The following is a 17,611-nucleotide window of genomic DNA, read 5'->3' as shown; positions in this document are numbered from 1 at the left end:
GCAGCTATACTGGAACATCGCCCGAATTTGAATGAGTGATCGTAACCCACAGAGTCTAAACCAATAACAACCAAAATACAGAACGTATTGCTTTTGTATTATTTTTTAATGAATTCAGTGAATTGATTTTTCTTTTTAAATAGACGATTGCATTTAGACTCATTGAACAAATTACAAAATCTATTTAATTCTTCCTACCTATAAATGTTACTAATTAAATGGCAATTAAATTGGAAATCTTCGGACGTGAATAATTATCGAATTCATAATTCATTATCACCAATTAATAATGATTAGCTATTATTGTCAAAATGACATTAAAAATTCTCAAAAATTTGTTCATTAACATATTTGGTTGAGAATGCACCATAATCTCAGACTTGTAATGTCTTGTATAAATAAATCTGGGGAAAAGAGTGTCTCTTCAAATTTTTTGGACAATTTTCCAATTGCTTCACTCGGCAGAAAATATTGTTGCAATTAAAAAAGGCTTTTTATTGCTTGGAGTCTTAAATATTTCAAGTTTTTTTTTATCATTTCTTTACTTATAACGAAGAGTAATAAAAAGTTTTTAAGCCATATTGTAAATGCCGGTCTTCACGCTATAAACTGTCTTTTTGGTTGCTTCAAATATGACCTTTTACAGAAATAGAATAATTTATAAATGACACGACGATATTAGGGTTTTTTTTACTGCCTTCTGAATCAGTGCAGCTTTTAGTAATGACTAAATTGAGTTTTCTTTGAAAGCTACTTAATTGTTATCGTAAAAAAAAAAAAAATAGAACCACATGGATCTAAAAGTCTAACTAATTAACAGAAGATTAGAGGGACAAAGTAAGAATTTTCTAGATCATTCCAGAAATTTTTATAACTTTTTAGAACATTTTAGATCAATCATATCAGTTCTACATATTTTGCAACTTCCTAGATAATTTCCGAAGTCCTCATGAGTTAGAAAAGGACAGAAAAACATGTTTTCACATTTTTGAAAAAATCTTTACACCACATGGTTTAATTATTTTTAATTAGTTTATTCCTGTGAATTCTATGTTCTTATAAATCAATTAATTACAAATATTCAAATAACACATACTTTATTCAAATATATATGATATGTTTTGTTATAGGTCAATAATTATTTAATTAAATATGGACATTTCTAACTTATTATTTATGATGATTCCACTTCAATTTGGTTAATATTAACAGACTAAATGAATCAAATAAAATAATAATTATATACTGGAGCACGTAAATAATTAATTAGAGACTTTTTCATCAGATCAACATCATTTTTTCAATCACGATAAAAAATTACGTTCAAAAATAACTTTTAAATAATTATTCTACTAGCTCTTTTCTTTTTTTAACACTCTCTAAGAATAAATTTATTACGACCTCAATTTAAAGAATTGAACTAAATAAAATATTTTGCCTAAGGAGTATTAACAATTACTTTTCGTTATTAAACAGTTGATCTGTCAATCTTAAAAAAGAAAATCGAATCAATGTGTTCCATTCAATTTTTTTTAATACTTTCAAATACGCAAATAAAAACTGTTACTTTATTTATTGGGGCCATAAAAATGATTAACTTAGCATTAAATTCCGCAGACTATTCAGTGCCGGAAATTAAACTTTGTTGTTGGTCTTAAAACAATTGAAGTTAGTTTCATTTACCTATTATTCTGTCTCAGTGTTTCTCTTTAATTTTGATTCTCTCATTTACTCACTTTCATTCCATTACAACAATTCTACGACTGAGTAATCGAAAGATCAGTAATTGTTCGCTAAGAACAATGCGCAGTCGCATACCATTGCTCTATACTTTAACGCGTTCAGTTCGATATTCTTGCATAATTTGTTTTCAACCCGCAAATATTCATTAACATCTCACAACTCAAATTCCGATTTGGAACACATTAATTTAATTGATAAATTTCGAGATAGATAAATTCATTTATATAACCTTTTTATTTGATGAATTTAAAAATTGACATGGAAAAGAGATTTAAATGATTTAAAAATAAGACTATACGTCAAAATACGGTAAAATATCGTATATAATAGTAAAAAAAAAACGGTAATTTAATTAGGAAAAAAATTTCTTCTTTATCCGATGATGACCATGTAATACTTCATAAAGCATTACATCTATTTCGTATTTCGTCGACCAAAACATTATTTTTGGACTTTTAGCTCTTTTCAATTATTACAGTTGATAGTAAACTAGACTTCAAATATATATTCGGCAAAAGGTAAATTTATAAGCCCATGTAGAAAAGTTTTTCAGCTTATTCAAATTTATGTTTGCATTAGGTCCATGTCTATTGAACCAAGATCACCTAGTATTGGTTCATATATGTGAATATGAGAGTGGGAAGGCTCCAAACTATTTTGCTACTTCTATCCAAGGATTTTAATATTCGCTTCCATATATCTCATCGACGAATACTCTAACTCTCACACGAACAAATATCGAAAAGTAAAAAAAAAAAACTTTGATATAAAACCTTGAATAACAACATTTTTTCAATCATTTTTATTAAAATAAATCTCAACGGAAAAGGAAATTTACTTTTTTTTTAATTTTTTTTTCATCAATAACTTTTTACTGACAACAACGTTAAGCGCTATTATTGAAATAGTTTAGCGCATCATTTTTGAATATTCATAACTTTTTACAATAATAACTATTAACTGTTGAAAATAAAGTTTCATTTTCAAATACATTTAACAAATTTTTCCCACACATTCTAATAAGTCACACACAGAAAAAAACTGTTGTTAGAAATATATCCTATTGCCTTACATACTCTTCAGGACAGAACTGGCAGGCTTTCGTTCAGCAGACTCTGATCTGACTGAACCACCTCTGAAAAGTCCACCTAAGCATTACCTGGACTTGTTGAGACTTACTTTGTTCCTTACCAATACAGCCCACTTAATTCTTCTCTGTTCTTGATCAATGCATCATCCTCTTTATGCAAATGAATTACGATGTGTAATAATTTTTAAATAACTCGAATAACTTTTAAACGAAGTTGCCGAGATGACTTTAGGGTCAACCGTTCTCCTAATTTTTCTTATTTTCATACATGGTCTACTATGGTCATTTATCATTCAATCAGTCCGTATGATACCAGATATAAAATTTGCCACATAAGAAAACTTTCTAGCGAGATTTACTTATTTAATTAAAGGAGATCGGACACTAAAGATAAAATAAATTTTATTTTCAGTCATACCGCGTTGAATTACTAATCAAATAAAGTTGATTGCGGAAGCTATTTACGGATAAACTGTGTTTTCGTTGGTTAATTTTGGACTGAAAGTCACTTTTGTGATTACTTCGTAAATATATTAGTTCATTAATTTAGATTGATTCATTGAAGTCGAACACAAATTATTTATTAACAAAACATAGATGAAATTTACTGTCAGTGTTGAGTTTTTGATTCCATTAATCACATTTTAGATATCTTCATTTATCGCAAATTATCTGACATTCCTAATTCATACTGTACTACAGAGGAACTACTTCAAATTTTCATTATTGTATTATTTAGTTAATATTATTAAATTATTGTTAGCATAAGTTTGAGGGAATTATAATTCTAAGTTTGAAAAGTGTGAAAAATTATTTTGAAGCCGAGCGAATTTAGCGAGTAGAAAAAAATAAGTGTAAAAGAATGAGAAATTATTCTATGTCCAGGCGAAGATTTCTCTTTTACAGTGTGATTCACAAATATGTTAAGTACCATTTTGAAAATAAATTTAGATAAGCAATTCTTTCTCGGGAGAATTACTCGGTTCAAGATGATCCCGGTAGGTGATCATAAGCCGTGTAGGTGGGAGTGAGGAGGATACTCTCCACTTGCTCTCGGGGTAGAGTTTAGGGCCCCCAGGGCTAACGACTAGTCACCTGGGGGGAAGGGGGGGTTATTAAGGAGCTTGTTTTAGTAAACCGCGTTTTTAATGTTAGACCGCGAATACCGTGGTATCTGTATGGAGTGTTCTATTGAATTGTTTTATATTGCTCACATTGTTTATATTGTTTTTTGATTTATTAATTAAAATGAAGGGTTTTGTTTATGTTTTGTTATTTTGACGCGATCCCCGTTTAAGACCCTGGACTCCAGCGAGCAAATTTCGAGCCGGGAATTAATTTTATATTTTATTTGAAAACATGGACGTTACAGTATTAAAAACCGAACACAATATCCAGTAAAAATTCAAAAAAATTAAAGAAAAGAAGAGCTTTTAAAATGAACTGTTTAGCATGAAATAATTTTTTTACGCAGATGTCAATTAAACAATCATGAATAAATAAATACAAAAATAGAATGTGTTAACAATGACATAATAATACAAACTTTACGTATGAATGTATATGCTTACTATAGTGATCCTTTTCTTAATACACAGATGATGGGACTGGCGTAATTTCCATTCAAATGCACCATAAAGCAAACTATCTAACTACACTACGGTGATCTCTGCTGCACCACTCACGATAATGCTTTACTAGATTCCATTTTGCGAAACTACCCAATATCGGGCTTGTAACTATTCACACCATCCGCATTACTTAAGAAAGACGTCACTTCTGAAATATCACTTAATAGTTACATTAAATTCTATCTCAATAAATTATTTCAAATATTTCAATGTATTCAATTAGTCAAAATTTACGCTATAATTTCCGTGATTAATTGATTTGTCTAAATATTATATATGCGATGCTTTCAATAGCACATGCTGCTAATCAAATTGCATTAATGGAAAACTGGTTTTATATTATTTAATACGATTGCTCTACATAATTTTGAAGGGCTCTCAAAATATGCATTAAAGCCAAATAGAATTGTTGACCGGACGTTTATAGTAGAATGCATCAGCACCACTTACTAATTAAAATACATTAATATAAGTCGACTAAACATCACTCGACTTTAATGTGTCATCATGAATATGTATGAATCCTCTATCACTAAAATAGTCAATATAATTCAAAAAGGTAAGTTTATCGGCTATAACACATATATAATTTCGATAAAAGATAAAAGAATAAAAGTCCGACTAAAATTGGCTTCATCGCAATTACAGTAATTGATCAAGAGATAGGGACTAACTTGTCAATCATTGCCTCTCTTTGTTCCGCTTTACGATTCTCTACTCGCTCAATTTCCTACTACCTCTAAAATTATCTACAATCACAAGAAGAGCTCGATTGATGACCACTAGTAATTATCACTACAGTTTGTTCCTTTTTTTTTCTCCATTCATTCGTACTGATAGTTCACTTTCAACATTACTAATTATCCATTAGTCAATTAGGTATACTTTATTCTACACAGTTGTTTTTTAAGTCGATTTCGTGAAAGTTTATTAATAGACTTTATGGAAATTTAACTATTGTCTTCATACAGAAACTTCTTGAAAATTTTCTTATGGTTTCTAAGACCAGCTTGGGATTCGAACCCACGTCTCGCCGATGAGTTAGTTCGATTAATCTACATTATTCTTCGATTATTCAACAATGTTTAATTATTTTTTCAATTGAGAATGTTTAATAAATAATTTTTCATTGAGGTTTTTATTTTTCTAAAAAATCTAGACACAGACATAAATTACAAAATATTTTTTTTCGTAGACTTTTGATCAGAAATATGCCTTTATAAATTGACTAAGATATATTCATAAAAGTGGAAATAATTTTTTCCAATTAATGAAAATAATTTCATCAGGATGTTGAACGTAATTATATTGACTAACAATCGATGAAAAAAGACATTAAATCGCTTTAAAAAAAAATACGATTGGCGTGATTTGTTTTTCGTCGGTTTCAAACTGTGATACCCATTTATATTGAGTGCTCTACTAGTGCATTATTGCTATAATTTTATTGCGAGTTTTAAAGCAAAAACATTTAAAAATTTTCCGATTTTTTGTTTATAAAATTAAAAAAATAGGTTTTTTTTTTTTTTTTTAAAACTTCATATTTTCAAACCAAGAGAATAATTGTCTTGAATTGAATGTTAATTTCCTGAATTTTAAATAATCCAAAAATAAAATCGAATGATGAAATTTTATTAAAATTAAAAAAAAAGAGCCAAAAATTATCATAATTAAATTATTCAATTCTTTTATTACTTTGTTAGTTCACGTGATTTATTAAATCATAAAGAACGAGAAGATAGCAATTAATTAAAAAGTAGAATTGCCGTGGTAGTATGGTGCGCAGTTATCGTATACAAAAAGAATCTAGGTGATTCACATCGAGGAATTCCACAAGCTGCACAATAAAACTTTGCTTTTTTTTAATTTTTTTTAAGAACAGAAGCCACACTGTTATAATGAATGGGAAACCGGAGAGCTGTGAAGTCGAAATAAGCTCAATTGTTTCACGGCTTTCCCGACGGTAGCAATTGCATTTTTCAAATGCTAAATAATAAATTATTGAATTTTTATTTTCATCATATTATAAATATATCTATTAATTATCTACAGCAATGAGGAAAAAAATAAAAAAATAATTCAACTACTTGTTAAGTTGACTACGAGTATTATCGATATTTTTATGAGGAACTCAACTAAAATAGAGGGTAAGCCGTCAAATTAGTCTAACGAAGCTTCGATACATTAATAGGGTAACTTCAAAGGAACATCAAAGGTGACTTAGATATTAAGGAAATTTAATATGTCGTACATAAAATTTAACAACAAGGCAAATTCAAATATCTGGATTCAAATACTATTAATTAATGAATTAATTTCTTTATCAAAATATTATTTTCAGTGCAGTAGGTATCTATGAGAATTGAAGTTAATTTTACGTCTTTTTTTTTTTAGTTTTACCAGACTTACCAGTAATTTTAAATCGAAATGGACAGCTTGTCAATGACACTGTTGGTCCTGAAGGAGAACGAGACGACTTAATCCTCACATGTCGTGTTATCGGCGGTAAGAACAAAAACTTGTATATTATATTTATTCCCGGGTCAAAAAATTTGATCTGTTTTAAAACCATTTTTCAATTTAATAATCCTAAAAAAATTTCCTTACAAATTTACAGCTAATAAAATTTTAAACTAATGAAATTTCACGAAAAGTTCTATGTATAGCTTGAACTGAATGATTTATTCAGCATTGTACTATTATATAAATTGTCAATTTTTGGAGACTCTGTTATTTCAATTTGATTTTTAGTATTATCTTTATATTTAGTTATTGAATTATTCTACTGAGATCCCAGCAGTCTAAGTAAATGAGTTAATTTATTTTAATTATTACATCGTTTAAACTATTATTGGACTAGATAACTGAGATCTTAATCTTATCCAACCACAATATTCTAGTAAATCAATAGAGATAATTGAATTTTTGTTCTCTCTCAATAATTTTCTCGACTCAAGCAAATTTTTTTCTGTTCATCCATATTGTGATTAATCAATTCAATACTTTACTTTTCGTTCATAAAAAAAATTAAAATAATTTCATTTATAGCCATTATTTGAACTACATTTTTTATGTTGAAATAAAAATAACTAGAAAATGTTTTCAAGTGACCCATGAAATAAGCTATAAATTAGCGATAATTCATAAGAATAACTTATTTCTACTGAATTTCAACAAAGATTTATTATCTCTTGAATCCATGCAAAAAAAATAAAACAAATAATAGCTCAGGTGAATTTACAATACCCAAGTGATTTTCTTCATCGTTGTTACCAGTATTTTTACTCATTTTTATTAATTAAAGTTGACTATTTCGTGATAAATAGATCGTGAATATATAATCTGTTTATATATTAAACTACATTCAAAATCCATAATGAGAGTAAAATTTTTTGCATGAACAGTAATTATAAAATATGGTTAAAATAATATTATATTAAATTGTTACATTCATATAATATCACTATCTTTTTGTTTATTTTTTTTATCACTAAAATTATATTAAGTCAAAAAAGAAAAATTTCTAATAAAATTATAAAATAGACTGATAGATAATTGTATTTATGTATGGTAGATTTTAAGTAATCGAATAAAGTGATGCAACTTTTTCCGGTAACTCAACGTCAAAATCAATAAAAATTGAGTAAATAGAAAAGTTGCCGTGGCTTTTCTCTCTAGTGTACAACAGGTTTTACCCTCATATATTTTTTTGATCCATATATATGTATGTATGTATAAAACTAAAACTTGACTCACGCCAATCACGGTTGAAGTATAGTATATGATAGTATAACGTATATATATAGTAATGGTGTAGGAAGTAACAGTGTCGTCAGTTATTAGATCAAGCAACTTTTTATCGGTAACCGAGGGTAAGTGAAAAGTTCTACGTTTAGTCGGGCCAGAAGAAGAGGAATAAAGAGAGAGAATGAGTTAAAAAGCCGAGAGAGGAGGCGCTTAGATCGCTTGAGTTGCAAGCCAAAAGAAGAGTAGTCGGGTAGGGTACCGTAAAGCTCTTCGCTGTTTACTTTGGCAACTGGATCTAAATTTCTGTTTATAACTACTGCAACTTCTACGACCGCTTTAAAAGATTATTTTGGCCCTTCATCCGCTCTTGTCTTTCGCATCACTTTATATCTATTCATTTCTATACATATATATGTGTATAAACTTTTATTCCGCTCAATCCTTTCACGAAGACTAGATTTTAACATTTTTTTCATTAATCTTTTTAATTTCCCGCTTTAGAAATTGAAGATTTTATAGAAAGAAAGAAATTTTATTGTGATTAGTTTTCAAATGAAAGTTTATTTTTTATTTATGTTATTTCAATCACTTATTCGTTATTTATTCGACCAAATGTAACGAGTTATAATTTTTTTTTTAATTAATTAATATTTTAAGTGCAGAAAAAGTAATTGATTCATTATATATTTATTGGATTGTCTTGTAGAAATTTATTTTAATGAACGACTCATTTATATCGATTGCTGATAAAAAAAAGTTTTCGATCGATTTACTACCGAGCTGAAGATAAATTTTTAGTACTGTGCAATTAATTTGTAAAAGTAAACTATTATTTTAAGAGATTATCGAAAAGATTTTTAATATAAATCCAAGTTACGAGTATACAGGTATATAAGCTCTAAAAGTTATTGACCGAAGTAAATCGATCTCGAGTCGGTCACGTCGCCAAAGCAGTTAAAACGCAACTCCGTTCGAGAAGCTCCTTGAATAACAACGATATAAGAGTAATGTAAGAGGATGAAATCTGTTTTCTCGTTTCAAAACTCCGTATATTACAACTGTTACACAACTATTTTTTCTCTTTGCTGAAATATAAATTACGGTATTATATAACATTCTCCGAATAAATATCAACCTTAGTAAACAATTTCGAATGTAACCAAACAAAGATAAATTAATTTTATCATCCAACTTTATATTTGAATTTAAAAAATATCTGAACGTACATACTTTTTTTTTTTTTTTTTTTTAGTATACAACATAAAAGCATCCATCAATTTATTTTAGCAAATTGTTCTCGATAGTGGATTGAAAAAATAAAATTTTTATTACAGTAATAATAAAATGATAAAAAATATGTATTATATCAAGTTTTTCCATTTATTTTCGTACCTCAAGTTAAAAAATGTAATCAATAAAATATTGATGACTTGAAAAAAATTTTTTAAATTTTTTATCTCGAAAAAAATTTTTAAAATTAAAAAAATTCAATGAAATATGCCCGAAATTAATCTTTCCGTGACATAAAAAGTAATTTTTTTTTTCAATTAAAATTTCTACAGTTTTTGTAAAACATGTTTTGCTCAAATATTAATTGTTCTCACAGCCTAATTTTTTAAAATAATTTTTTTCGAATAATCGTAACAATAACATTTAAATATCTATAAGTAGAATAAATAGAAATATTTTTTTGTTACACTTGACCCTTCCTACATGCTCTTTTATTATCGTTTCCACTGAAAGACAATAAATGAGACAAGCTTTCAACTTGCAAAATCTCTAAAAAAAAATTAAAAATAAAGAAAATGGAGCATACTTTTTTTATTTAAAAAAAAAATCTAGTGAGTTTGCTTTGGCTCTCGAGCCAAGATGTCTGTATTGAAAAGGTTGAGCATCGCTCTGCTGGTCTCAACGTTATGACCCTTCAATATATACATATATACATAGTATGTTGACGAGGATAGACTAATTTAAAGTTGCCAAGAACTTATTCTATGTTTAGTAAGCTGGGAATATACCAAAACCTTTGAATACTTTATTATCATTGTCACAATCAGCTTACCTCAACAAAGAAACTTGTTTAAATAAAGAACCATTGTATTTTTAATTCTTAAACCTTTAAAATATACGTTTCCTTTATTATCAAAAACTATACTTAGCGTAATGATAAAATAATAGACTTAAAAACCAATAATTAAAAAAAAACCCTTGCTTCTGGGTGAATTTAATTATACTAAACTTCAACCATTACTTATATTACACAGTGAAAAATTCATGGCAATAATTGTTATGATATTATAAATAAATATAATGCATAGAAATATTTTTTTCTTTATACAAACTTTGATGTGCTAGATTAATATAGTTTAAAAATTTTTAATATATTAAAAATTTATTTTATTAACTGATTGTTAAAAAACATCAATTAAAATATTTTTAGTCACAAACATTAATAAATTGAAAGGATTTATATTATTATTTTCTTAATCCGTCAGGACATGGGTGTTTTTTAGTATTTCACTTGCACTACAGCAAAATTCATTGTGTTGAATGTTATTGCGTGAGAAAAAATCTCATAGCCCATGTCCTGAAGGGTTAATAATGTCGTTTATAATGTCTCCTATCATATCCTAACCTTTTACTTTTCCATTTTAATAAATCCGTTTGACAATGGAGCTCATACGGATTGTTGTGGAACTATAACATCGTATTCGTGCATAGCTTATACAAATATTGCTAAAATATCAACTTCGGGATTATATTTAATTAGATAAGTAATTAAAAAATTGTTTAAATTAAAATTACAGGGTCACCAACACCGCGGATAAAATGGCATGTTCCAAACATAACTTTCGAGGAATCTATAACGAGTTCGCTTGATGTAATCGAGAACAAGTAAGTAATTATATTTAGTACAATATTGAGCGACTACTGTAATACTGTTTTAATTTTGAAATTATTTATTCAGATTGACAGTGAGGTCACTTCGTCGGGAATCGTTAGGAACAAATTTTACCTGCGAGGCGTCAAATACTGACCTCGTTCCATCAAAGAGAAAATCTGTAAAATTAGATTTAATTTGTAAGTATTATTTATAAAACAATTAATAGTGAGTAAAATTGTCGTTTCAATTCGAGGAATTTTTTTTATTCACTTTTTTTATACGAAAATCATTCTAAATGTAATAATTACCACTTATAGTTTTTGTTCATCATCTTTTTTTCTGCAAATTTTCTCCAGAACTTTTTTTTTATTTAAAAGATCCATGATTGCAGATCAAGAAAATTATTTCTCTATCAAATAACGATTTGTGAATTTAATTTAAAAATTATCTAATTAAAGTACACCAAACTATTTTTTGAATTAACACTATCATATTTGTCTTGATGATAAAATTTTCGTCTTGTTTTACTGTAAAATTTGCTAATTAGACGGATTGGTTAAACTAATATAATTAGCTAAAAAATGTGCACTCATAATATATGCATGTAAAATGTAAGTAAATATTATTTATCGTTTTATCAGATGAGTACAAACTAAGATTTAGTTGTCAAGATGAACAAAGACATATCGACGAAAGTAGAAAGACAGTGAGGAAGACAAGGGTCGGACAGTTTGTTCCAACAAGATAAAAACAAATGTTTATCTTGGCGTTAACGAATTAAGATCATTATGCTCCTATCTTATCTTTTTATTCTTACTCCATAGATTGAATCTACAAAATAAAACGGGAAAGAAATCTCGCTGCAAACAACAGATACAAATTAGTTTTTGAGCTTTTTGGTTTTACCACTAAGAAGAGCAAAATAAAGTAACTTAACTAGCGAGCGTAAGAAAAATAATTTATTGATGTTAACTCCTTTATTTAATCACTAAAAACATCATTTTTATAAATTCCAAGTGGTAGAACCGTAACAAAGTAAATTCATGCAATTTAATTGTAGAATAAAAAAAATTCATTTTCTATAAAAATAGTGATTTAAGTTAATGACATTCATTACTATTCAACGTGAATCAATTGATTAAATAAAACTAGAGCTAAAACAGCTTTTGAGATGCTCAATAAATTTCGAACAGTTGAAATTACTATTTCCGTTAGCATTCACCGTACTCACCATTTAATGGATTATCAGTAACTGTATGAGCTAAAAGTTGAATCGAAGTTTGAAAACTATGTTTAGGGAAAGATAGAAAGCTATTACAGTACCCTACTTATCATCCCACACATTTCCGATTGCGCTGCTAGTGCTTATGGCATTTTAAGGTAATAACGACAAGTTTCAATGCATCCCACTATCCTAATTCAAGTTTAAATTCTATGTCATAGACGTGGATTTGTTCTACCGGTCACTTTTCCAATTTATAACTTCAAAAATTAGGTTTGTTTACCTCAGAATAAAAACTATAAAAATTAATAATATGAAAAAGAACAATTCCATTATCGTATTGGATGATAGGAAAAAAAATAACGTCTTAGCTAAAATTTTTTTCTAATTATTTCCAATTTTTACCGGAGTTCAAAAATATTTTTTTTTTATACAAACATTTATACATTATTACTCCTTACCACCTGTAATAAAAATTTACTATTTTACAAACTATTCGGCGGTGGATATGTCAAGCAAAATAGAATTTTGTCCAGGTCGCCCAAAATAAATTAAAACAAACAGATAAAAAGAAAAAGAGAAAAAGTAATTTATATATCACGAGATATTAATAAAAATTCCTGTGACACACCTACTTATAGAATGACAATTTTGATTTTTATCAGTAAAAATTCAATGAATTATTTTTCCATCAAACAACACGGCTTTTGGCTCTTATGAAAAGTTAAAATTTCCAAAATTGTAATTTCTTCGATTATACAGACAGAACTCATTCATAAGTTAACAGAAATAATAATATGGCTGGATCAAAATACATGTCAATAATACCAGATCTCAGTACGAAATATTCTTATTTCAAATTCCTATTTTAAAAACCTTTAGAGAAAAAACTGATTTCATAACCAATGAATAATAAAAAAGAACTTCTAAAAGGATCCATGTACATTTCCTAAATTATTGTCGTCAATATTGTGCAAAAAATACCGATGTCAAAATTTAATTTGCATAAAATTTTTAAACTTTAATATTCATACGAACAAAATTTATGATTTTATTCCGTTTGTAAATTATTTATACACTAATGTAGACATCAAAAGACCAAAAAAGGTATAGTGTCCACAAGAAATTTTACATTAAAATTCGATTCTGATTTGACAATATCATCATAAATTTTTTTTCATAGCTTCTTCAATCAGAATTTCTTGTCAATTCAAAAAGAAATTAATGCAAAGCTTATCGAAAAAGTTCACTTATAAGTTTTTATGAATTTAAAAATAGTAAGAATAACTATTTAAGTTTCAAACAGGATAAAATCAATTACCTACTCTCTGAAATTTTAAGAATTTACAATTTCCAGAGCGAGAAATAAAAAGAGATAATACAATAACGACAACTAATTCGGAATGGATTGGAGAAAAACTATTTGCAAATCATTTAAACGTTTGTGTTTTTTTTTTTTTTTTTTTTTTAATTGAATGCTAGTCGTCGACGCGTTTAACTCTTTCCGAAACACTCATCATTTCCTCGTTCCAGTCCAAGTGATACTTTCGTTCACTAATTCAGAACGACCACTGTCCACTTCACAGCAATTTAAAATCGGTGTATAGGTGTAGAGTATTATTTTCGTTTTATATTATCAACCTTCTAAATACTGTCATTTTTTTTTTTTTTTTTCAGTAAAAATTTGATCAATGTTTTTTATTTTAAACTATATGTATCAACATAATAAAAAGCTTTTCATATCACATTTTATGTATATAGATTTATAATATCAATATTAAATATATATTTTTTTTTAATCATGTTCTAAACTTTTTATTGCAGTGAAACCTTTGACGATAAAAGTAAGCAGACCCGGCTCTGCAAACAAAAATGAATCTCTACAAGCCAAACATCGGTACGACTTGGAATGTGAGACAACTGGTTCAAATCCGCCTGCGGTAATAACGTGGTACAAAGGCAAACGTCCGCTCAAGCACGTCAGCGTAAGTTAATTCTATAAAAATAAAAACATGTAAATAATTCAATCTCATTTGTAAAACGTTCTTACTTCAAAGCAATTCATAAATATGGATGTACAAAAATAAAATAATCTATATATCTATTTTTGCTTCTTTATTAATAAATTTTTCAACTTTTAGCGGCAATTAAAAATAAAAATAAATTGTACACTCATGTTGAGTAGCTTTAAACAATCAAAGTAAATTAAATATCATAAATTTTTCTCATTTCCTTCAATTGATGAAGAAATTAAAAAAAAAATACAAATTGATAAAAAATAATATTGTAGTTAAAAATCAATCTGGCAATAGGAGCATGAGAATACTGTGAACTTAAAACCTTGAATTTATTTTTTTTTTAGATCAATGGTAGTAAGACTATATTTTTTATTCACAATACTGTAAACATTTATGTACACTCGTAAATTTTGTCCTGATTCCCAGGATTTCGATTACAATTTACAATCCTAGATTGACACTCAAAATATTAACGAATGACATTACTACGTTTTTCAAACTTTGTTAAAAATTTCAATAGCATTAAGAATATATACGACAAAAATTGTAATGCTAAATTTGGATAATTAAGAAGACTTGAACAAAACATCTATTCGTTTATAAATTTTCTTATGAAATTTAAAAATCCTTACGAAGTTTACTATATTTTTTTAATTTTTTTAATATCTCGTTAATAAGTGAAGAGACGCAATTTAACGGTAATGTGTTCGGTTGAGTAACTGATCAAGATTTCGGTAAAGTGAATGTAAAAGCCGTAACGACAAATTTAGCGCAATCAGACAGAATACGAAATTGAAAATGTCAAGTGCACCCGACATCTACCAATCAAACAAGAGCTGTACAGTAGTAACCTTGTGATTATCTCATTCGTTTGGTACTTTATCTATTTTTTTTTGTACCATTAACTTTATCGAATTTTCAATATATTTAGCTTATTTTCATTAACTTTGTTCATAAAACTATTCAGACTTTCTATCTATTTGTTCGAAGTTCAAAAAGGTGAAATCTGAAAACGGGAATTCCTGAAAGAGTAAAGAGAGAGCTAAAATGTTATTCATTTATTTTTATTTGTCAAAATTTGTCGGATAAATTTAAAACATTTCAAGATCATTGTATTAAAATTTCAAGTCAATCAGAACAAAAATGACAGAAATAGAGCTTTTTTAGTCTCTGTCCCTCTTACACAGTTTATAACGCATGCGCGGTAGAAATCGGTGAACACTAACTCGAAATCTATTGCACGGATATTTTTCGAAAAATTCTTTTTCAATTATAAATAATTTTTATATTAGCAGAATTGTTGACTTTTTTTAGTAAAAAATCGGCGTTTTAACTTTTAAGTGCTGCAAAAAATCTAAAAAATAAAACAAATAAGAACTCAGCAGCATAATCTTGAAAAAATTATCAACAAATTATCAATAAATATATTTATATTAACCAAATTCTTCAAAAAGATATATAAAAATATATTGGTTTTTGATCGAAATCATTTACCTCCTGTAAATAAACTTTACTTCCTGTAAAGTTAGGATTTTGGTATAAAATCGTGGTTAGCTAATGATTGGCTTCAACCCCAAATTTTCAGAAAGAATTCTACTTAGGTAGTAACAATTACTAAAAATTTGCGGTGATTTGAACGACCCGAAAACATCAATCTTCTGTAGCTTTTTACTTTGCATATGTAATTTCCTTGTAAAACGCTTTCGGCATAGCTAATGGCAGTGGTAAAGATTGACAGTTAAAAAATAGTCAAGATTAATAAGTATTCAACTTGTTTGACTGTCTACGGTTCCTCTAACGAATATAATGAAGAACAGAAAAATTATTTCTCACATTTTAGTAATCAATGAATTATCTGAATATTCAGCCATAATTTGTTTTTTTTTATAAAAAAAAAAGTTAAAATAAATATTAAATTTCGTTATTAACACAACTGTCAAGATAAACGAAAAATTTTAATTTTTTTCAAATTTAATCACTTCATAACAGCGAAAAATATTTTTATTTAGATTCGGTTTTAACTGCTGTGGTCATATCGTCGACTTTAACATCATCATTTGCATCATTAGCTTTTGATATGACAAATTTTTGCGAAATTATTACAAATTATTTTGACAGATTATTACAAATACGAGCTGCTGTCAGAGTATTCTTGATGTGTTATACAATAAGTACATCAAATGTATAACTTTAAATTTCTTATTATGTATATCTAAAGCTACTTATTTAATGTCATTGCCGAACCAGTAACGACGCTATTGATAAAACGTCATTGAAAGTTTGAGTAACTTGATAAACTAATACTGAGTTTCTAATAGATTGACAACTTAAGTTGGCTATAATGGAGAATTATCTTAATCACATATAATTTAACAAATTTAATTATAAAAATAACATTACTTTGGACATTATTGTCATTACATGTCATCAAAAAGAAAAAATAAGTCATTGAATTTTTTGTTTTAATATTTTTAGGAAGAAAGAAGTCAAAATTTAACGATCAGCAGGGTTGAGTTCGTCCCTAATGTAGAAGATAATCGTAAAGCCGTGACTTGCAGAGCGGAAAATCCAAATGTTAAGGGTTTATTCTTAGAAGAATCCTGGATTTTAAATGTTGTGTGTAAGTATATATTAAAAATACTTAAATTCTTTTAATATTATCGTTTTTTTTAAATTAAAGTACACTGGTATACTTTAGTGTACCAAATATTGATGACCTTATCTTTAAATCAAAGTCGTAATAATCTGATTAAGTATATCTTATATCCAAATAATCTCAAGCATCGAAGAGTATTCTTGCTTTTTCTATTATATTAAATATTTAATATTATATTTAAGTTCTTTTGAAGAATTGATTCCACACTTGAAGTTTAAATATTATTATTTCTATTTCCCGAGTCATCTTTCATTCATTGTTTTTATAAACAAATATAATTTTAGAGTGTACTTCTTAACTCAAAGTAAACCTCTTAAAGAACGATTGCTGCCTTTTATTAGATTTAAATCGATTTTCTTTAAAATACTCACGACGCATTTTTAATATGAATATTTTTTTTTATGAACAAAAAAAATTTTCTGGTTGAGATGTTTTGAATATTAATCAAAATATTCACAATAAATCGAACAATTTAGATGATAAATTAAAATTAATTAATTGAGAAAGAAAAGAAAATTTCGGATACAAATAATCGAATAAAAAATCTAACTTTGTGATTTTGATATTTAAAAATAAATTAATAAAAATCATTCATCTCGATCAAAATTTGGGATGTAAAA

At 27.2% G+C, this 17,611-nt stretch overlaps 1 protein-coding gene across 1 annotated transcript in view; it reads left to right on the top strand.

Moving 5' to 3' along the window:
• Positions 1-17,611, top strand: part of LOC141531026 (cell adhesion molecule CEACAM5) — a 252,517-nt gene that overhangs the window by 197,689 nt on the left and 37,217 nt on the right. The window contains exons 4-8 of the mRNA XM_074248495.1: positions 6,859-6,969; positions 11,019-11,106; positions 11,180-11,292; positions 14,142-14,302; positions 16,811-16,955. Coding sequence (XP_074104596.1) covers positions 6,859-6,969; positions 11,019-11,106; positions 11,180-11,292; positions 14,142-14,302; positions 16,811-16,955 — 618 coding nt within the window. The remainder of the gene's footprint in view (positions 1-6,858; positions 6,970-11,018; positions 11,107-11,179; positions 11,293-14,141; positions 14,303-16,810; positions 16,956-17,611) is intronic.

Source organism: Cotesia typhae, unplaced genomic scaffold (assembly GCF_013202065.1).
Source record: "Cotesia typhae breed Kobodo isofemale line unplaced genomic scaffold, CoteBio_Ctyphae contig_5, whole genome shotgun sequence".
Taxonomy (NCBI): domain Eukaryota; kingdom Metazoa; phylum Arthropoda; class Insecta; order Hymenoptera; family Braconidae; genus Cotesia; species Cotesia typhae.
This window is presented reverse-complemented; position numbering and strand designations above follow the sequence as displayed.